The following is a 22,827-nucleotide window of genomic DNA, read 5'->3' on the forward strand; positions in this document are numbered from 1 at the left end:
AGGGGACAGGGATCGTAAATGCAGTCGGGAGCAGCATTTCCCATCGGGGAAACAATGCGGTGGGGCAGGGGAAGAATTATTCCTCCTAACTAGCATTATGACTCCTGCTGCAGCTCCTTTTTGTGTCTGGTAATCCAAACACAGACCCTGCATCACTTGTAGTTTGGCTCTAAAAACAAGATACTGTTGCCTTCACTTTAGTGATTGTAAAAAATGTTGGGCTCAATGTTGCTCAGAACCCAAGCCTCCCAGCTCAAGCTTAACAATGTAGCTACCTGACCACACTCTTTCAACCTAGCATAATCCTAATTGCAGTTTTCAACTCTAGGATTATTCTCTTCATACTTCCTATTCATGTAAGATTTGTGCACACTGTCTTTATTCATAAAAAAATATGCTTCAACCTGCCTCAAAAGCTATCACTAGCAGTAACTGCCTGATGCACTTTTAATACTGTGTGAGACTGAAAGATCCCCAAGCACATGCCTAAAAGCTTTGACATATGTCCAGAAGCTTCCATTATAACCTGTTTTAATGACAGTTTGGGAGACAGTATGAGGAGTTTCATTTTCAGAAGTGCTTTCGGTGAGCATGCTCAACGGGCATTCAAATGCAAACATGAAGGAAATCATATAAACCTGGTCTCCTTTCCCATATTTTTGTTTATCATTTATGTTTTATTGGTTGTGCTTAAAAGCAGCTGGCTAGTACAGCTATTTATAATTAACCACGTGGATTGATCTGAAGTTAAGTTATGCCCTCTAGTGCATCCTCCCCACATAGCAATTGGTGTCATGAACATTCTAATCAACTAAGAATAGAGTCAATTCCTGTTTTCTACCTATAGAAGAACTTCATGCTACTGGAATATTTCCTACCCAAGCACAGCAATTCCAGTAAAAGTAATACATCAGCTATTTCATAACCTCATGTGTTTTCCAATACATATGTTAAAAGATTTGTTGTTTCCATGGCTTTCAACATGGCTAAATTGCCTTAACATTTCTGGTTACTTTCAAAAAAAAGTCAGAAGCTTTCCATGCACACGCTAAGATACAAACAAGATTAAGTTCTTGGCTGTACCTATTTTTACTACTTTTTATGAAATTAAACTGTCCTAAATAAGGACAATTACTTAGTCTTGGCCCTGACTGGATGGTTCAGTCTAATTTGATCTGATCTCATCAGATCTCGGAAGCTAAGCAGGGCTGAACCTAATTAGTATTCTGATGGGAAAGCACCAAGGAAACCCAAGATTGCTATGTAGAGGAAGGCAATGGCAAACCACCTCTGTTTGTCTTGCCTTGAAAACTGTCTATGGGGTAGAAACTAGTCAAAGGGTCAAAATTACTGATTTTACTGACCAAAATTCCAAAGAATATTGGCCAATTACTGACAAAAACCTGACAAATTACTGAACAATTTCAGCCTATCAATAAATTCTGTTTTAAAAGCAAAACTGGGGCTTCATTAAAAAAAATATCATCTGGCCTCCACCACACAGTCAGCCATCACATACCTTTTTATTGAAAAAATATTTTTTATGATAGGACATTTTCAGTATTAACAAAGACCAAACCACCCCACAAAATACAATCACAAAAACAAAGAAATGCAGACTTTAATGAGTAATCTTTTAAAAGAACTGATAAATTAATGGCTAAGACTGGGAAAACTAGCTTTTACTGATTTTACTGACCATTTTCCATCCGTGTCCAGGGTCACCTGCGACTCGATGGCACTTTACCCACACACATTTAACCCTGACCACTTTTTATGGCAAAGAGAAGAAAAACTGATGTACACATTCCAAAAAGTGCATGGAAGCACTTTCCAAGAAAACTTGTATTTCCAGGCTTCAAAATTAGAAGAGGTAAAGGATGACAAATGATTTACCAGTTCCCCAGCACTACTGAGCTAAAAACTGCTGCCGCCACAACCATTCTCCAATTCCATTTTTTTTCAGCCTGCCTGCGTCCCCCCACCCCCCACTAAGTGGAACAGAATATCCTGAGCAGAATATAATGGCTGTAATATTAAAATGGGCAATGGGCATTGTAAGACCCTGAGTGGTTCCAGACTGTGCCTGAGTGGATTTCCTGTGTTAATGAGCAGCCACTCACGTGCACAGTTTAGAGGGAACACTGGTTAGGACATGGAGGTAAGCAATGACAAACCACCTCTGAACATCTCTTGCCTTGAAAACCCTATGGGGTTGTCATTAAGGTAGCTGTAACTTTACAGCAACAAGTAAAAAATCCCTATTAGTAATACTTCAGAGTGGAGTATGTAAAACCAAGTCACACCATGAAGACCAGGTACCAATTTATCAGAACTCAGTTGTTCATCTTTTCTCTCAAATATCACACCTGACAAAGAGTAATCAAGGAAGGAAAGGTCCCCTGTGCAAGCACCAGTTGTTTTCGACTCTGGGGTTACGTTGTTTTCACATTTTCACGGCAGACTTTTTACGGGGTGGTTTGCCATTGCCTTCCCCAGTCATCTACACTTCCTCCCCAGCAAGCTGGGTACTCATTTTACTGACCTCGGAAGGCTAAGTTAACCTCAAGCCAGCTACCTGAAAACCCAGCTTCCGCCAGGGATCAAACTCAGAGCAGAGCTTAGGACTGCAATACTGCAGCTTTAACACTCTGCACCAGGAGGTTCTTAAGAGTAATCAAAGACATTCCCAAAACAGGACTTTGTACTACAGACTTATAAATCTTTACTGTGACTGCAAGCTTTATGGCAATACCATGTTAGGTATGTTCACAGTGTCTAGGAAATTTTGCAATTAAGATCTTACACTACTACCGAAATTCAAATAAGCAGCCAAATCATAATTATAGGATTAGTTTAAATTATATTTGTGTATTTTAATGAAAGATGTTTCATTCTTAGTATCATATAGCCTGCCTGCTTAGCAAATGTCAGCAAAAAGAATAAAAGGAATCACTGATGTTGAGTTGCTGTCACTTGTATCTGAAAAGGGACTGCTTTCTGCCGAGCAAGTGTAACAATTTAAATATAAAGAGGTGGGGGCTTCAAGAGCCGCATGTGGCCCCTAAACTGCAGTTTGGCCACCCTTGGCCTAGAGCATCCCTGACAAGTGTTTGTCCAGCCACTACTTAAAGACTTCCAGTGAAGGGGAGCTCACCACCTCCTTAGGTAGCTGATTCCACTATTGAACAATTCTTACTGTAAAAAAGTTTTTCCTGATATCCAGGTGGTATCTTCCCACTGGAAGACTGCGACTGTTAGTAATTGTTAGACAAATGTGTAAGTCCTCCCTCTGGAGTCCAAAGCCAAAACCTAGATAATTTCTGGAAGCAGCTAGCTGTATGACTTTCTTATTTAGGTTGGGTTTACTAGGCTAGTTAAGCAAGTACCAGCAGATATATTTTAATAATGTTGCATATACTACTGTGCTCTCCCACCATGTGACAGGATATACAGATCATGAAATATCCGTGTAAAAATCATGGGTCATGCAGTACACCATGCACATTTTCTCGTATCTCCTAATATTTAGCAATTGAAAAGATGAAACAAAAGAACTACACAACTGGGGGGCAAATAAATATCCAGCGAGGCTAATCTGCAGCTTTGTTTTTAGTTCTGTTTGTACACAGTGGAGGTCAGTTTGCCGATGACATCAGAAGGCAGAGCCAAACACTGACAATAGCTTGTCAATATAGCTTTTGGCTTTTCCCTTTATCAGTCCACACAGAGATGAACAGGTTTTAGTTTACTACTTAAAAAAAATGCTGGCATGATTAGTAGGATAATACAAAATAATAAATACGCCCCCCCCCGCCCTCTTCCGTAACACCCTGCCAGTTCCTTGGGAGCAAACAGCCTAGAAACTAAATATCAAGGGGCTCTTTCGAAGCTGTTCAAGAAAACACACGGCACGTTTGTGCTGCTTCCTAAAGACCAAACTCAACCTTTCTCTTCTACACCATCTTCAACACGCGGACAGGTCTCTGAGTGTAAATCAGCCGATTGCTACAACTTACTAAAAGCAACCTGCTTCTTTCGTTAAGCGGCAGCGGGCCGTAATCGGCGGGTGGGGCAGTCGCAGTTCTCCCAGGCCTAGCCAACACCTCCCCCCCCCCCCCCACCGGCAAACAGTGTAGAGCTAGGGGAAGGAAGGACGCGCAGCTTCCCTCTCCACAAATGCCGCGGAAGGGCCCCTGACCCGCGCCTTCGGAAAAACCGGGCAGTGGTTCCACAGCCACCTGGTTAGGGTGGAACTACTGGAGAGACCGTGGTGACCTTGGGCCAACCACTCTCTCACCACATAACCTAGCCTGCTTCACAAGGTTGTTGTGAGGATAGAGGAGGGAGGGAGGGAGGGGAGAACCCTTCGGTAGCTCCCTGGAAGAAAGGAGGGACAGAAACGTGACAGCCCCCGGTAGGGAAAAAATAACGGCTACCTTTTGAGGCGACCCACGTTCCGCGCCGGCGAGAGCCCTCTAGAAACCCACCCCACCCCCCACTCTCGCTCCCGCTTGAACTCGCCTCCCCTCCACTGACCCTCAAAGAGACAACGTGCTATCGTTGTCTGCCCCCGCCTCCTCAGGGAGGGCCTGTGGCGTACGCATGCGCCTTCTGGGAGCGCGCCCATACTCCTGGGACTTGTAGTCCTTTTAGCTTCCCAGCTCTCTTGCAGTTCTTCTCGCGTCTTTGACGGAATAACAAAAATTAGAGTCCAGTGGCACCTTGAAAACCAACAAAAGTTTATTCGAGGGATGAGTAAGTACCTTGACTGAAGAACGCATACCTAGAGCCCGCCTACTTCCCTTGATCTTTTGGCGGCGGATGTGATGGAGCGGATGCGGAAAGGTGTATTTGTGTTGCCTCACTTCCTGTGAGCGAGACGGGGGGAAAACTGGTGGGCGAGGAAGGTGACTGCGCAACGGGGGTGCTGGTGAATCCTGGCCTAGAAGGCTGCTAGCCGACGCCGATTTTCGCGCGCTGCGACGAGCCGGCAGAGATCCGGGCCGCTCGCGGGTTCCCTCCTCCTGCTTTTCTTCCTTGAGGGTTTGTACGCGGGGGTTGGTAGCCCTCCCCTCGGTCGTGCGCTTGTGTGCGAGGGGGAGGGGGGTGGTGATGGTAAGAGGTGGCTGGTCGGGCAGGCGTTACTCTCGCGGCTGAGGACAGGCGTGAAGAGGCTGAGAGTTGTAAAGATGCAACCTTTCAGGAGTGGGCTGAGCGTCTTCTCTTTGAAACAAAGCATAACTTTATTCAACTGAGCATCGTGCAAAATAAAGGAATATAGAATTTATTTGTTGAGCTCTGATAAGCAGGACTCAAAGGGGCTCGCAGCATTAGAACCTGCTAAGATTTGGGTGTACAGAAATGTAATAAGAATAGAAACAAAAGAGTAAGCTATTATCTGTCGTAGCAACTGACCTCCATTCAGGAAAATGAAGCCCACCAGAACCCTTTATAGCACCTTCGTTAGATCTAGTCTCTATAGTTCTGTAAGTAAAATGGAAGTATATTGTAAGCAGCTGATGCAAGTATGTAAGTAAAATGTGCTCTACAACTGATCTTGAGTTTGGTGCTATGGATCTATAATAAAAATGCAGTAGGTTTATAAAAGTTACTTTTTAAATGCTGCTTATATTTCAAACCGTTACTAAATTACCATCAGTGTCATCTTCAGCAGAGTTGCTCTCTTCCAGATTCATTGAAGCCAGTGGAAGCCATAGGATGGCACTGTGTGTATGAAAATGCATGAAGCTGTATTAGAGGGCTCTAAAGGCTCTCTGGTAGAGAAGGGTCTTTCTTACCAGTTGTTACTTAAGTCTTTATAGTTGGAACTGGCAAGGATTGAAATTTTTGAGCTCCTTCTCTAAAGAGAATGAGGAGTCTTTCTCCTGTACAGTCATGTTGCTGTAAAACTTTGTATAAAACCAGTTAGTTGTTTTGAAAACCCAGAGTCAGTTCTCAAGCACTTTTTATGGGAAAGGCAAAAGAATACTTAGTCCTGTGGGGGTTTGAGAGAAAGTGGATACTTTGGATAACCAAGATGGCTTGGACATTATTGACATGGTAGATGGTGTTTCAAGTGAATTTTAAAGTGCTTTGATATTTTAGGTATTCATTTTTGGTAGGACTCTAGATCTCCTTCACAAAAGGGAACACAACCGCAAAATATAGCTCGTAGCATAAATATGGTATGTAGTATGATTGAAACTTGAGCCTTTGGGTCCTACTTTACTAATAATTATTAGAACAAATAAACATGTGTTCTGTTTTCAGGCATTTAAAAGAATATATAATCCGTGGCTCACATGGCTGAGGTACAAGAGTTCGGAAAGAGGAAAAGAAAGAGAGTTGAAGAAGCAGACAGTGCAACTCCTAAGGATCCGAAGGTGGAGCTCTGTGTCAATAATGATAAAACAACTGTAGGTCAAACAATCTGTGATGCAGACAAAAAGGGAGATGCAAATGCTTCTGAAGAAACCGATCTGAAAAAGAGAAAATTGGAACAGGAATCTGCAGAGATCCCTGTGAAGAAAACCGTAAGTGTTTCAGGCAGCAAATTGTAAGCTTGTTACTTCAAACCATGTAGTGTGCTTGGCAGAAAGTATATTCAGTAGTTTGTATTTGTAGAAATGTACAGTAATGCATAAAAGTAACAGTGCCAAAGGGCAGCTTGTGTTCTCATTATTCAGCTTATTCAGATTATTCCAGTTGCTGCCTCTTTGACTTGCTGAAACCTATCTTGCTGCATGAGTTATTACCTTTGCACACAGTAGGTGCATAGGTAGCATAGCATTCAAGAATCTGGATGCAAGATCTTTCAGCTTGGTCCTATCCTGTTTGTATATTGTATGACTACCGAATAGTCATAAAAAAGGTGATGGCAGTCAGTAAGTACAGACCTGTTTTTTGAGTGATTCCTTAAGAATGGGGAGCTGTAACAAGGGTGGACCCTAGTTATATGGTCCTATCTCTAAAAACTCCTTTTCAGAGGGGGAAGTTAAAATACATTTGTTTGTGTGCACATGCATAGAAAAGGAGTACAGGAGGTATCTTCCATGCCTTCTAATTATTTTGAAGCAGATTGTGATGAATGAATCCATTGATTAGAAATGGTTTTTGAAACTGGGATGACATCAAATTCAAGGAAGGAATGGCAGGTTTTTTAGTTGCAATTACACATCCTGGCAGGTGGTGGAAATCAGGTTTCTTTTGACACATAGGTTACTTGTGAAGTATGCGATCTGTTTTTAGTGCACAGTACAACATACTAAGATTTTTGTACTTTGATCTTTATAACAAGTGAGTAGTAGCTTTAAAAGGCTGTGACTCAGCCAATCATCAAACGTTCTTAACAGACTTAAAGGATTTGAACTTAATTCAAACCAGATACCTTTTCCACAGGTTAATCTGCTGGACACAACCAATATTGCTGTGCCAGAGGATGGAAAAAATTCAACTGAAGAAACAAAAAATTCAGCTGAAGAAACAAATAGAGCTCTTCCTCAAGATTCAAAGGAAGAGTCCTTTGTTACGGTGGAGGATGATAGATCAAAATCAGATAAAGAACATTGTGACTCAACTGAAAAGGGAGAAGTTGGTGATCCTGAGAACACAAAATCAGGAAAAAGAAAGAGGACATCTGATTCTGAACACATCCCTGCAAAGAAAGCAGTGAGTTCTTCAAGAGCAATTTGGTTTTTTTAATTTAGACGTACCAAGAGGGCAGTATACGTTACAAAAAATATAGCTTTGGATGTGATGTGGTTTGCTTAAAAATATATTACATAATATCACTGGATAATAAACCAGTATTATGGTTCTGGTCTGTTCCTAAAGGCTTTCCTTAATCAGCTGATGATAAATAAACTCTTTGCACATTATACACACTTTCTAGTAGCTGGCTCCAGGTTGACTCAGCCTTCCATCCTTCTTAGGTCGGTAAAATGAGTACCCAGCTTGCTGGGGGGGGGGGGGGGAGTGTAGATGACTGGGGAAGGCAATGGCAAACCACCCCGTAAAAAGTCTGCTCCGAAAACATTGTGATACGACGTCACCCCAGAGTCAGAAATGACTGGTGCTTGCACAGGGGACTATCTTTTTTTTAGTAAATCCAATTTATCGTATTTATCCAGATTGGATGAAAAGTTCATTGTATCTTAAACCACTTACTGTGATAGTAGAGTACAGCACAGGGGAGGGATGTTGGTGAGGCTTAGCACCTCTTGGCACAAGTCTGTGTAGAAAATAAAGTGCCAAAATGTTATTATTGCTACTGTCATTTGCTAAATTAAGAAAAAAACCCCTTTCCTTCTGAAAACCATTTTTTTAAAAACAGAGCTAGATGGGTCGATAATCTGAAGTACTTTTTATGTGATGATTTCGGCATTTTGGATATCTGTAAAGATATGACAACTATACTGGAAAAAATTATAGTGAACAAAAAGACTACCCTGTGGATCAAAGGGTTCCACTGGCCTCTCCCTCAAGGATTATGAACAGTAACGAGCCTGGTCTATCCTGCAGGTGTTACTAATTGGTCTCTTGGCCTGTCATCTTCGAGGCCAGATATAGAGGTATAGTGATTAGCTTCTCTTGAGAACCTCTGTTCCATGTAATGGGAGGAAGAGACGGGGGGTGGGTGGTGAGGTAATCTTCTAGAGCAGGGTTGGCCAACGGTAGCTCTCCAGATGTTTTTTGCCTATAACTCCCACTGATGGGAGTTGTAGGCAAAAACATCTGGAGAGCTACTGTTGGCCACCCCTGTTCTAGAGACTTTTCCTGGAAATGCATGTTGTCCACACCTAATGTTGTTGGGTCCAAAAAACTGTAATTGAGCTAAGGCCCTGAAGAAGAGATACTAGCTGGGATTTTGACAGACTAAAGGCCTGAACTATGACCTGTGTGAATTGCAGTTGCTAGCAATGTAGAGAATGCCTGAGCTTTGGCTTCTGACTCTTAAATTTAAGGTTTGTACCATCTAATGCACAACCTAACACTAAAAAAAGTGTTAGATAAGCTAGTTTCCTTGTTTTAATGCTGCATGTTTTTAGAGTAATGTGTTGGCAATAGAATAAATTTTCCTATTGATAAAAATTGAAATAAACTTTATAAATCTTTTTTAAAAATTAAACAGTGATATGGTTACTTGTGTACAACTGCCCTGGGGGCCCGGGGGTTTCAGCCTGGGACTCCTTGACAACCACATTCTCTAAAACAACCACTAACCACCACCATTCAGTCAAAATTGTTGGGTCTCTTGCCTATTTGCTGGATTTCCAAAACAGGATTCATCTGTGTTTTCCAGAATTCTGATAAGTATGCAAGGAATCAAAGTTTACTGCTTTTTCATCTGGAACAATGTTTGAGTCCAGTGGCACCTTAAAGGCTGACAAGTTTATTCACAGTATGAGTTTTCACGTGCACACACACTTCTTCACAGTATCTGGAGGAGTGGGTTTGCACACAAAAGCTCATACCTTGAATAAACATTTGTTGGTCTTGAAGGACTCAAAATTTGTTCTACTGCTTCAGATCAACATGGCTGCCCACCTGGATCTACTTTTTCATCTGATTTGGATGCCACAAAAATAATTTGTTATGGATTATAATTTCTTAAGTAACAATGAACTACATAAGCCTAAAGGATTCCAAGGTTTCTGTAATGATAAGCCACAGATTACTTGTTGTGTGTAATTAACTGTGGTTGTATTCACAAGTTCTTGTTATTATAGTTAGGATTACTGTAATAGAACACAGTGACTACCCAAGGAGTGGGAATGCCTTTGAGTTTAAATTCTACACACACACACACACACACACACACACACACACACACACAGAGGATACAATTACACCTTTAACTCAAAGCCTTTGAGATATGTCTTTTAAAAAGCAATTTAAATAACTCCTCTACAAGGACAAAATAGAGTTTTTAAAAATGTCTCTTAATTCTTGTGAGTTGAATTAGGAGTGCAGGAAATGCCGTGAGGAAATATTTTACAAATAGATATTACACATGTTGAGTGGATGTGTGGAGATCGAAATAATCTATTCATCTTTTTGATCTTTGGATGCTACATGCTTTAAATATCAGTTGCTTTCCATTAATGCTCCATATTTTAAATTAAATTTATTTAATGTTCTTTTATAGCATACAGAAGCTGTAGCAGCACACTATAATAAACTTGAGGAAGCTGGATTGGAACAAAGGAGGATGAGTCGCATTTTCTATCTTCGAAATTTTAACAACTGGATAAAGAGTGTTCTTATTGGTATGACTGTTTTTCAGTTATTGTTGTAGCATCCAGTCATTAATCCCTTTGGAAAAAAGGAAAACCTACAATAGTGATGAAATCGAGTAGGGCCCAGTATGGCTCAAACTTGACTTCTGCATCTCAGGTGTACATACAGATAACTTCCAAAACCATGTAACTACTGCAGGTGATTGTGTAGAATAAAGAGAATAAACAGTGTGAATGGCTTAGAGGAATTTGGAGGTGAATGTACAAATGCAATTGGAAAACTAAATAACTGAATAGACCTTTTCTTCAAGAGATAGTAATGCTATATACCAACCTTTTTGAGCCTGTAGGCATTTTTGGAATTCTGATGCAACATGGTGGGCACAGCAAGAAAATGGTTGCCATTGAGGTCACAAGATGGCTGCCACAGCTTTCCTTTAGTCATATAGTGAAACTCCTTGTGTTATGTTAGCTGCTGCCAAAGCAGCATTCTTAACACTTTCCACACAGGCAATCGTATCTCTAATAGCTACTCAGAAATCTTGCTGGACGAAAGCTCCACCGGGCCCCACCCAATATCTAAAAACACTTGGTGGGACACTTGGTGTTGACAAGCACCATCATGCCCTTGGGCCTGCTGGGTACCCCTGCTATGTAGTATTGCAAAGTACTCCTCTTTGGGTATTTCTAGAATTACTCATTTAAAAAGCCTGAGGATTCAATTATCAAACAGTTTACCCAAGATTTAGAATGTGCTAGCAAAAATTGCTTTCTTGGACTGTGCTTTCTTAGAGTGATGATGAAATGCAAGTAGAATGTGTTGCCTTGCTGTTCTTGCTCCAGCAACCTCCTGAGATCTCTGGAAAAACTGATGATGGAGTGGTTGTGAGAACTTGGTGAAATTGTCCCCACTTTTGGTCTTGTACCTTATTGCTATAAGAGCCCCGTGGCGCAGAGTGGTAAAGCTGCAGTACTGCAGTTGGAGCCCTCTGCTCACGACCTGAGTTCAATCCCAGCAGAAGCTGGTTCAGGTAGCCGGCTCCAGGTTGACTCAGCCTTCCATCCTTCCGAGGTTGGTAAAATGAATACCCAGCTTGCTGGGGGGAAAGTGTAGATAACTGGGGAAGGCAATGGCAAACCACCCTGTAAAAAGTCTGCCGTAAAAATGTTGTGAAAGCAACGTCACTCCAGAGTTGAAAACGACTGGTGCTTGCACAGGGGACTACCTTTACCTTTACCTTATTGCTGCCAGAAGATGAAAAGAGCAGTTTCACTTGGTTTCAGCCCCTTATTATAGCACTGTGGAATTTTAGTTTTTCATAGCTCGCAGGGGAAGAAGGCAGAAAGAAGATCAGTGTCCACAATTCCTGTTGTGTTCATGCGTCATAGGCTCCAGCTTAATCTTTGTTTTAAAAATATACATATAAGCAAGTTAATTGTTCTCATATTTTATGAAATATAATATTCTTAAATGCCTGTTGAAAATCAATTTAGTTATCTTCCAAATTAACATGGAGAAGAATCCATCCCTACTGGTTCTGTGCGTCTTTTTCTCCTTTCTTTGGGCATGTTGATTCTTTGGTTTCTCTTCAGGTTATATAAATCTTCTGTATTTTATAATAATCTTAAGCATCAGTGAGATTCTAAAAATTCTAGACTGTAGTGAAAAGGAAAACTTCTTATATGGACTGTGTCTTTTCAGGTGAGTTTCTTGATAAGGTACGGCAGAGAAAGCAAAGCATTACTGTTCTAGACCTGGGATGTGGTAAGGGCGGAGATCTGCTGAAATGGAGAAAAGGAAGAATCAGTAAGCTTGTGTGTACAGGTAAGGTGAATTTCTTGGTAGAGAAAAGAAACAATTTCTGGATTGCATTTGCTATTTGGCTTCTGTCATGTTCTATTCTAATTGTGTAGGTAGCAGAGTACTGCTTTTTAATTTTTTTAAGTTTGCATACTGTTAGTTAAATTATTACTAGCAAAATGGAAGGAAAAGTCCCTAATGTTTTTACCATTTATTTACTTCAGAGCTAGAGTTTTGCTAACTTGATGCTGAAAAAAACATAGCAAAAGCTTAAAATCTCTATTGGTCAAGACAGTCTTATGACTGGATCTCTTAAGCAGGGAAATGGCTCACCAAACATTTATTCCACTTTTCTCCCCAGTGGGGACGCAGAGAGGCTTTCACTCTCACTCTCAAGTGTCAGCCATTCCTTCCCTTTCTGAAATACAGAAGCCAGGTTCTAATCCTTCTAGGGGCCAAGCAGAATGCACCTCCCGCTCCATACTTGATGTGCATCTGCTTGCATAGTTTATTTGCAAGACAAATGGCATATCTTTATTAAAAGATTATAGCCCCTACCCTCAGTTAAACTTCAAGCTCTATTTCCTGACACAAAGATTTAATTTATGCAGATGCCTGATTAAATAGATCTCTCAAAATGGGTTCACACAGTTTTTTTCAGTATCCTGTATGTCCTGTGGCGCTTTTCCCCACAGTTTAGAGCCTAGTTCCAGTTTCTCTGCCCTGTTACTCTCTCCAGTATTGTCTCCATTCTTCACTTCCTAAATCCTGCTCCCAAATTCTGAAAGTATCTGTATGTTGCATCTGTGAATGATGTAATTTGAGTCATTTTTGACTACTTAGTCTGAGTTTAAGATTGTAGTTTAGTGAGAAGCTTGTTTGTCATTCATGTATGTTTCTGATTCATTAGCATATAATCTTCATTCTTTGGTTCAGAGCATGTGATGAGAATGATCTATGCAGTATGAAGATTAGATTATGAGATGAGAGAAATTTGTACCAATTTATAGAGGACCAGAACACTGAAATTTGCCACAAGCTAGTGTTATGGCAGTTTGCAAAGCTTCTGTATGGCCCAGATATAGCAGGACCTCGATACCTATCTCAATGGAAAGGTTTTTGTATGCTGTAAGTTAGCAAGTATCATTTGTATTGTCATCTAAAGGATCTTAAATAGTGGTTAAATTAAACAGCTGTTGCTGATTGACTTAGCATTCCAGTTCTAACATCCAAGACAGGTAATACCGCACTATCCATAAAAATACCTGTAAAATAAAAATACCTGTAAAATTCCTGTTTAAGGCTCACTTTGGATCTGATGTCAGTCAGCTACAAGCATAGAGCAGATTAGCTTTAGCCCAGAGAAATAGACATTTCTAGCTAAGGTTCTGGGCACAGAATTGGTACACAAATCTGAAATATGAGAGCCAGTGTGGTATAAAAGGTAATGTGTTGAAATAGGATTTGCGAGACCCAGATTTGAATCTCCACTCTGCCATGGATGCTTGCTGGGTGACCCAAACCAGTCACACACTCTCAGCCTAACCTACCTCACAGATTTGTTGTGAGGATAAAACAGAGGAGAGAATAATGACATGTGATGTTTTGAGTCCCCATTGGAGAGAAAGGTGAGATATAAATAAATAAATAGAGCAAAAGAATGAGAACAAAAAAAGTGTGCTGAGCTTTAGACTGATGTCTGTAATCTTCAATAGTGAATATATACTCCTACTTGAAAATACATTTTTATTGGAAAAGAATTTAGTTGTGATTCTATTTCATTTAGGGTGCACTGATCAAAATAAACTTATTGAATTACTTCAAGAGCTTAAAGTGTTTGGTTTTTTATTTTTAGTGATCATCATTTATATCAGATGGTGAATTACAATAGAAGTAGAGTACTAAATCCAAATGTTTATTTTACTTAACAATATGGCCCAGCACCTGACTGTGACTGACACATTCAAGAGATGGCTCAGTATGAATGATGTTTTAAATAGCTGCTCAGTATTTTTGGCCTCCAATTGTATGTAGTCTTTGGCACATTTATGTTCTGATAACTTTCCAAAAGAAGTTTTAAGTATGCAGTTTATATTTTTTAATAGATATTGCTGATATTTCCGTACAACAGTGCAAACAGCGATACATGGATATGAGAAATCGTCGTTCAAATGACAGAATTTTCAGTGCGGAATTCATAACTGCTGACAGCACCAAGGTACCATCATCTGTTTCATCTTATTCACTTACAATTTCATGGTGATACGTAATTGGCAAAAAAAAAAAAAAAATCCCAGTTGTAACATTTCCTTCAAGGTGACTTGCTTCCCTGAAATGTTTTGAAGGTTAACTTTGCAGAACATTTGTATGGTGCCTGCGAGTGGTGTGTGTGAGAGAGGACACTATATTGAAAGATCTGAATGAATGCCCTTATATCCGTGATTGAGATGTTCCCTGTTGCTCCCTTATTACTTTTCACAGAAGTCTGAGACTGTTTTTATATTCTTGCAGGAGCTTCTGTCTAAGAAGTACAATGACCGGAATATGTGCTTTGATATCTGCAGCTGTCAGTTTGTGTACCATTATTCATTTGAAACATATGAACAAGCTGATCTGATGCTTAAAAATGCATGTGAAAGACTTTGCCCTGGAGGATATTTCATTGGCACAACTCCAGATAGCTGTGAACTTGTGTAAGTGTGTTGTGGAGGATTATGTGAGAATGACAGATGGAAATTATGGATTTCTGGGTTTTGTTTGAATATCTTTAAGGTTTATTGGATTTATATCCCACCCTCCCTGCCGAAGCAGGCTTAGGGCAGCTCACAACCAACAAAATATGAACAATTTAACAATTAAACAATAAAACAAGTTAAACAATTAAAATGGTTAAGAACAATTAAAACAGTCTGGTGCTAATTGTATCTGATGTTTTCTCGCTTCAGATGGCATTCAGTCTATATTCGATGTATCTCAGTCAACCCATATCAGTCCTTCGATGTCAAATTAAAGGCCTGCCAGAATAGAGTTGTCTTTCAGGCCTTGTGAAACTGGGCAAGGTCCCGCAAGGCCCTAGCTTCTTCAGCAGTTGATTCCACCAATAGGGGGCAGCAGTCAAGAAGGCCCGCTCTCTGGTAGATTGTAGTCTAGCCTACATCGTCATGGGAGATGATGATGATATTGGATTTATATCCCGCCCTCCACTCCGAAGAGTCTCAGAGCGGCTCACAATCTCCTTTACCTTCCTCCCCCACAACAGACACCCTGTGAGGTGGGTGGGGCTGGAGAGGGCTCTCACAGCAGCTGCCCTTTCAAGGACAACCTCTGCCAGAGCTATGGCTGACCCAAGGCCATTCCAGCAGGTGCAAGTGGAGGAGTGGGGAATCAAACCCGGTTCTCCCAGATAAGAGTCTGCACACTTAACCACTACACCAAACTGGTGGAATACCACTTGCATCTTAAGGTTTATTGAATGCTTCTTGGAATAAATATTGCTGCTGTACCAGTGCATTAGGGAAAAGTATACTAGAAAAGAATTAGTTCTCTTGCTTGCAACTTCTAGCTTGTAGTTATTAATTGTTACTATGTGAGAATAATACACAGGCAACCATCGGCTTTCTCTGTAATATCCTCCAGAACGTGTGCCTTGTTTTCATTCTGAGAAATCTGTCTAGGGAAATGAGTGCTATAGTGGGATTGACTAGTTTAAGGCAGGTAACGCAGAATGCTGGAACAAAGAAAAAGTAAAATGTGCAAATGTACAAAATATTGTGTATATATCGTATCATAATACATTCAGAAAATATTGTTTGAAGACAACAGTCCTGTGGTTCAGCATATAACTATCTAATCCCAATATAAAGACAAATGTCCATTTACATAAATACAGGTTTAAAAGTACTTATTGTCTCCATATGCAAGAACCAATATCAAACATTTTGGCACCTGAACTTCCTCAGTGGTATAATTCAAACTGAGCACTCTGTTAATTTAACAAAAGCATACATACAATTAATCATACACAGAGTGGACACTAAGGTGTTCACCTGTGGAGTAAGAGGTGTGTTAGTATTGATGGGTTTTCTGAAGACCAGTATGTAATTCAGTACCATTCTTTTTAATCAAAACATATAAAAAGTTAATCCTAGACCTCTCGTATACCATTTCAAATGGAATACTGTGATGTATGGTATTAATATACTGCCCAAACTGGATAAGGAACTCCTCCTAGCCTTTCCAAATGATGAAAATATCATCCAAGTACCTTTTATATAGAATGATGCGGTCCGTATAGATATTATCTGTCTGGAGGATGAAGGTATTTTCTAATCTGTCCATGAATTAGCAAAGAACCTTGGTTTTGTGCATTTTTTTAGTCATGTGTATTTATGTTCTCCCACAGAAAACGTCTTGAAGCTTCTCAAACTGATTCATTTGGGAATGAGGTCTACACAGTAAAGTTTCAGAAGAAGGGAGAATATCCCTTATTTGGCTGCAAGTATGATTTTAATCTGGAAGGAGTGGTTAATGTTCCGGAGTTCCTTGTCTATTTTCCATTGCTAGTAGAGTAAGTTTTTACTTTTGTTTGTTCCCTGAACTGAAAAATGTTTGCTGGGTATGCCTTCTGGGTTTTTTTAGATCCATGAGGTAGGCTCTATGGAGCTTGGTTAGTCTTGACCCTTTTATTTTAAGAAGATCCGATTCCCCTTTCTGGCTGCTTTCCTTTTCCCCGACATCCTTTGCTTAGACTATTGTATGTCTTATCTATTTCTTGTACTTTGAGCCAGAAGAAAATATGTACACTGTTTATTTATGGGGTTGTTCACATATGCATTGTTAGCTGCGCCAGTGTGGTGTAGTCATTAAGAGTGTAAGACTAGTATCTGGGAAACCTGGGTTTGAATCCATTCATGCTGTAGAAATTTGGTGGCCAGTCACACACTTCAAGCCTAACCTACCTCACAGTGTTGTGGTGAAGGAAAAAAGAGGAAAGGAGTTGATGTAAGCCACTTTGAGTCCAAATTGGGGAGAAAGGCAAGGTACAAATGAATATAAATAAAATAATATACTTTGGAGGAGGACTTAATGTTCAGATTACATGTGAGATGCAAGTAAAACCATAGCTGTGACTTTCCTTTGGCCCATAGGGTGTATTTGTGATACATGACTGGCTTCTGTAAACTGGACGATGCTTTGAAAGTAATACTTTATGGCAGTGTGCTAAGTATTAGTAGTTTTATTTAAATTTTTTGTTCTTGCTAGAATGGCAAAGGAACACGGCATGAAACTAGTCTACAAGAAAACGTTTCGGGAATTCTATGATGAAAAGATTAAGAACGAAGAGCATAAAATGCTTTTAAAACAAATGCAGGCATTGGAGGTTTGTATTAAAAGAATAGCTAAAGATCTGCTCTAATTGGCAACCTCATCTGCTATTCAGTTGTTTTTTTTAAATAATAGCTTACAAAAGCTGGAATTCAGTGAGGGGTGGCAGTAGGAGGTACAGGATATAGAAATCCAACCTCAACTGGTGTCTCTAGATTTTCTAAGATTTAAGGGTTTATATCTTATGCCTTCTTTTCCCTTTAATTAACACTCAGTTGCTCTCAACATTAATCTGAGAGCATAGATGTATAATCTGAGAGCATAGATGTTTTTAGGTTGCATGTGCAATGTTTTTGGGAGAATATGTCATGCATTTCTGTGGAAGCTCTTACATTTATTCATTTAGCACATTCTGCTTTTATTTCCAGGGGAACTAAAGTGGCCAACCACTAAGAAAAAAAATCCCAACCCAAATAAGCAAGTGAGTGGAGGCTTCTGATAGTTAAGCAGGTCTTTTCTCTCCCTGGCTGATCTTTTGCCCAGTTTATAGGCCTGACCCTCAGGTTAAGAGCTGAAGGATAAGAGCCCTCTGGCATGCCTAAGACTTACATACCTGTGTGAGAGAAGAACAAACTCAGACAGATGTTTTCAGCTGCTGCTAACTGGCATTCCTCCCCTGCCATGTTAGTGGGTGGCCTAGTTTTTCTGCTTTTGTTATCAAGCCAGGTATATCCACTGTACAGTTAGATACATCCTGAGAGCCCATGATCATTTTGGTGGAGAGCAACAAAGAATTTGGAAATACCAGAGAATTCTTCCCCTGCTCCAAGATTCTTGAAGTTTCTGGGAGTTTGATCAGGCTAACTTTTCCCATACCTCCTTCCCCCTCCTTAGCTGATTTTCAGCTGATGCTGTAGCATCAATTACTGTGGTAGTAAGAAGTAAATATTTCTAATGAAGTCTTGCTTAACTATAGAACATCATAACAGCATCATACTAACCCTATAGAAATACTGTGTTTCTTGCTCACTACCTGCCAGCTGCTTCCAAGCTGACATTTGTATATACAACTGAAATGTGCATTTTCATAGGAACAGGTATCCATATCTGCTGTATTTAGTTTATCAGCCTTTAGCTGAAATATTTGTTTGCAGTAATATGTCTGATGTATTTTTAGCAATATCCTGCTGATGAACATTCCAAACTGGTATCGGATAAAAAAGATGACTATGCGTATGCGGAAATGGTCAAAAATGATGAAAAACTGAAGTTACCTTTTGTAAGTATTTTCTAAATGACCTATCTAAGCCCTGAACATAAAGCCAGATTTTAGGTATAGTTTTGTGTTGAAGCAGGCAAGTTACTACAACGTCCTGTCTCTCTAACAAATGAGCAACCTAGATGGCTGTGGACATACATACAGGTTCAGTTGGTGCAGGCAGTATACCACATGGATAAACTTGGAGCTTTTTGTGACACCCCTTGTCCACTCAAACAGAATGCCTACCATCCTCTGCAACCTCTCGTCTTCAGGTTATGCTTTATAAATAGTCAGGACTTCACACTCACCACCCTTCTTGTCTCTTTCACTCACACCGAGTTATTGGGGTTGGGTTCAAACAGTGTTCTAATCACTTGCTGCCCCCATTCATTCATATTCTCATATACTTAAACCTTACTTCATTAACCTTATGAAACAGGTTAGGCTTCTTGGCAGAGCAGACTCTTTGATCTGGGTTTCCCAGATCAGTGATTCCCAACCGTTTTGGCACCAGGGACTGGTTTCCTGGGAAACAATTTTTATAGGGACTGGGGCAGTGCTGAATTTTTTGCCACCCCATGCCCCCTGTGAGGGTCTGCAAAGGGGGGACGGCTTGGGCTGCTTCTGCCATTTCTCCACTAGGTGACGAGGGGCAGAAGTAGCTGATCATCCTTCCATTTAAAGACCCCTGCAGATCAGGCAGGGGTCTTTAAATGAGGGGTAGGGGAAGGTTGTTGCCATGCTGCCCCTTCTGCCAGCCTGGGACCAGGCATATGAAAGAGGTGGTGTTCCCTCACTCTGAGGATGGCTCTCCTGCAAAGGGAAACAGCTTCGGATTGAGGCCACCTCTTTCACCCGCCCAGGATGACAAAAGGGGGGGGGGGCGGCAGGGCTGTTCTGCCTCACTCTGCAGCTGGTTCCCCTGCTAGGAGAGACAGCTTTGGAGTGAGGCCATTCCACCTCTTTCACTTGCCTGGGACCTGGGCGAGTGAAAGGGGATGTGTGGCCCGGTTGGGGACCTCTTTTCCAGATCCTTGTCCAACATTGCAATCACCAATCTACACTGACTCTTCATAATGCAAACAAGAGTTGGTTTGTCTTTTTCTGACCTGCAGTCTTGTAGATGTGGAACAAGGACCAGTAGGAAAGACTGCTGCAGCATGTATGTTGGTACCAAAGAACAGATGTCTACTTAAGTTTATTTGCTGTAGAACTGTGAAACTGCTGTGAAAAATATGCAGGGGATACTGTTCCCTATTTTTTGGAGGGGGTGAGTACCAGCTGTGGCAAGGCTAGGATTTGGAGTTTGTTTATGCAGGAAGTAGCTTCTTTGAAGTTGCTATGTTGACATTTCTGAGCCTTGAAAGGAAGGGAAAGAAGGGAAGATTCATGTGTACTTTGTGTAATACCTCAGTTTGGCAAAGTATAGCTGACGTTTAAAAAAAAAGAATTCAAAAATCTCTAATCCCCTTTTCAAGTCCGTATAAGAATCCAGCCTTGTAAAGAAGGCCACAAAAGTGACTAGCTATGCTTTTTACTATTGTGCCTAAACAGACTAATAATTTGTAGAACATTAACAGGCTTGAAAGCAAAACAAAGATAAACTCTTCCACTTTATAAACTTTTGTGCTTGCTTCCTTGGAGGTAGTTTCTAACTCCCTATAGATATACACAAATGGCTATTTTCTAGTGTCATAATCATCAGTTGTCTAAATTTGCATTATTACATGTGGAAATTTGTAGGTGGTGATTGCTGTTTGATAGGGATACTTTGTTGTATTATTGTAAATGTGTGAATCCATCTCAGGGGTGTCAAACTCATTTGTTATGAGGGCCAAATCTGTCATAAATGAGACCTTGTCGGGGTCTGGGCCATGTTGGGCTGGGTCATGTGTGTACCTATTTATGATTAGGTAGCAGAGATATAAACTTTATAAAGGACACAGACAAACACAATTAAATATTTTTTTAAAAAATAAAACATGCTTAAAACAGCACTCATTGGTCTTAAAGATGCTTTCTTTGTATTTCTCCCATGGAATCCAGGGAACTCGGCAAAGAAAGCTCTGACTCTTTCCTTCCTTCCCTAGGGGACCAGGAGGGGGAGGAGCCAGACGCGTGGGGAGGGGGGGGGCGGGGAGGGCGAGCCGCCCCAGGTCTTGGGGTCCTCGCATTGGCAAGGGGGCCCCCAAACAATGGCCGTGTTGCTGCGAGGGGGGGGGAGAAAAAGAATGGAAGCGCCCGACAGCGAGGGGGAGCGCGCGCCGGCGGAGGAAGGGGGTGTGGCGGGGAGGGGCGCGCGTGCGCACGTCGGGGCTCCTCGTTCCCTTCCCTTCCCCCCTCCCCTTTTTTCCCCCCTCTCTCTCACGCAATCGGGCTGAAAGCGCGGGAAAGGCACGTCGCTTTTTCTCCTCCCTCGCCTACCACTCCCATCAGCCCCAGCCACGCGGGCCGGGGCTCTGTTCCTTGGAGCGCACCATTGCTGGCCCCACGGAGCTCTGATGCAAGCAGGCAGCCCCGTTGGTCTGAAGCAGTTGAACAAAGCAGGAGCCAAGCTGCACCTTGAAGACCAACCCATTTTTATTGTGAACCTCAGCTGTCTTGCGCTCTTAAGCACACTTCACCAGACGAGGAATCCAGCACAGGGAGCAAAGCCTCATGCTGCTCAGATCCGAGGTTTGCTCAATTGGTTCATTTTAGTGCATGCTGCTGTTTTGTTGCTTTCGCGTGCTCCCGCGACTCAGATCCAAGGTTTGCTCAATTCGTTAATCTGACTATTCTGTCATTGTACCGTTTTGCATTCTAAACCGCTGCCCAGAGAATTTCGCTTCCCTGTCGTTGGTTCTGAAATCTGTACCCTGTTGCATTCTGGGCCACCGCCTACCAGCTCTGTGTGGCTCTGCTCAGTTCTGTAAGGTTTTGCTCACTCTGCGGGATTTCTCGGAGCTCTGAGTAAGGGGGGGGGGACTCTCCGTGGAGGGAGGAGGGGGGGGTTGCATTCCTCCTTCTTTGCTTGGAGGGCCCAGGGAAGCCCAGCCTAGTTTCCTTTGGGTGGGGGATTTGGGTTTGCCCCTCCCCTTCCCCTTTTGCTGCAGCTTCTTTGCAGCATTTGGGCACCGCTGGGGGTGCGCTTCTTGCAGGATCTGGGCTGGAGACGGAGGTTCCCAGGATGGAGGAGAGTTTGCATTCCACCTCCTTGGCTGGGAGGGCCCAGAGAAGGCCAGCCTAGTTTTCTTTGGGGGGGGGGGATTTGGGTTTGCCCCTCCCACTTTTGCTGGCGCTTCCTTGCACCCTTTGGGCACCGCTGGGGGTGCGCTTTTTGCAGGGCCTGAGCTGCAGACCCGGGAAGGGGGGGGGGTTCCCACGAGTGGAGGAGAGAGGAGAGTTTGCATTCCACCTCCTGGGCTGGGAAGACCCAGGGAAGCCCAGCCTAGATTTCTTGGGGGTGGGATTTGGGTTCCCTTCGCCCCTTTGCTGGTGCTTCCTTGCAGCTTTTGGGCACCCCTGGGGGTGCCCCGGGGGGCTGGGAAAGGTAGGGGGCGTCCAGGGGAAGGATGGGGGGTGGGCTGCTGCGGGATGCGTGCCCCGATTGGGACAGAGTTGCCAACCTCCAGGGAGGCCTCCGACAACAGTTACAGACAGCAGAGTTCAGCAGAAAGGAAAGGGCGGCTTTAGAGGTTGGCTGGGGGGGACTCAAGGTGCATCGATATCCCTACTAGCAATGTTCCCTCTAAGCTTCAGAGTCTTGTGAGCAAAAATTCAACTTTGTGAGCCCCTGCATAAGTGATTGTGCTCTGGGGACATTTTTCCTGAGCTAAGACAAAAATGTGTGAGCTGGAGGCGAAAAATCCGTGAGCTCGCTCATGCTAACTCCTTCCTTGGAGGTTTTTCAACAGAGGCTGGATGGCCCTCTGACAGCAATGGAGATCCTGTGAATTTCGGGGGAGGTGTTTGTGAGTTTCCTGCATTGTGCAGGGGGTTGGACTAGATGACCCTGGAGCTCCCTTCCAACTCTAGGATTCCTGACTGTTAGAGCGGCTCCTCAGAGGAACAGGTTTCCTTCTTGGGAGGTGGTGGGCTCTCCTTCCTTGGAGGTTTTTAAACAGGGGCTAGATGGCCATCTGACAGCAATGGAGATCCTGTGAATTTAGGGGGAGGTGTTGTGAGTTTCCTGCATTGTGCAGGGGGTTGGACTAGAT

At 42.2% G+C, this 22,827-nt stretch overlaps 2 protein-coding genes across 5 annotated transcripts in view; one reads left to right on the top strand and one right to left on the bottom strand.

Moving 5' to 3' along the window:
* Positions 1 to 4,793, bottom strand: part of FAM210A (family with sequence similarity 210 member A) — a 21,449-nt gene extending 16,656 nt beyond the window's left edge. The window contains exon 1 of one of the 3 annotated variants that reach the window (XM_060244055.1): positions 4,767 to 4,793. The gene's annotated coding sequence lies outside the window, so the exon portion shown is untranslated. Of the gene's footprint in view, positions 1 to 4,439; positions 4,611 to 4,766 lie in introns of those variants that run through there. The other 2 variants (XM_060244053.1, XM_060244054.1) reach the window with 2 other exon arrangements.
* Positions 4,206 to 22,827, top strand: part of RNMT (RNA guanine-7 methyltransferase) — a 25,028-nt gene continuing 6,406 nt past the window's right edge. The window contains exons 1-10 of one of the 2 annotated variants that reach the window (XM_060244052.1): positions 4,206 to 5,046; positions 6,274 to 6,536; positions 7,402 to 7,671; positions 10,151 to 10,271; positions 11,944 to 12,066; positions 14,148 to 14,260; positions 14,554 to 14,735; positions 16,445 to 16,609; positions 17,305 to 17,422; positions 18,545 to 18,646. In XM_060244052.1, coding sequence (XP_060100035.1) covers positions 6,306 to 6,536; positions 7,402 to 7,671; positions 10,151 to 10,271; positions 11,944 to 12,066; positions 14,148 to 14,260; positions 14,554 to 14,735; positions 16,445 to 16,609; positions 17,305 to 17,422; positions 18,545 to 18,646 — 1,425 coding nt within the window. In that variant the 5' untranslated portion in view covers positions 4,206 to 5,046; positions 6,274 to 6,305. Of the gene's footprint in view, positions 6,537 to 7,401; positions 7,672 to 10,150; positions 10,272 to 11,943; positions 12,067 to 14,147; positions 14,261 to 14,553; positions 14,736 to 16,444; positions 16,610 to 17,304; positions 17,423 to 18,544; positions 18,647 to 22,827 lie in introns of both variants that reach the window. The other variant, XM_060244050.1, reaches the window with a different exon arrangement.

Source organism: Heteronotia binoei, chromosome 7 (assembly GCF_032191835.1).
Source record: "Heteronotia binoei isolate CCM8104 ecotype False Entrance Well chromosome 7, APGP_CSIRO_Hbin_v1, whole genome shotgun sequence".
NCBI classification, from domain to species: Eukaryota; Metazoa; Chordata; class Lepidosauria; order Squamata; family Gekkonidae; genus Heteronotia; species Heteronotia binoei.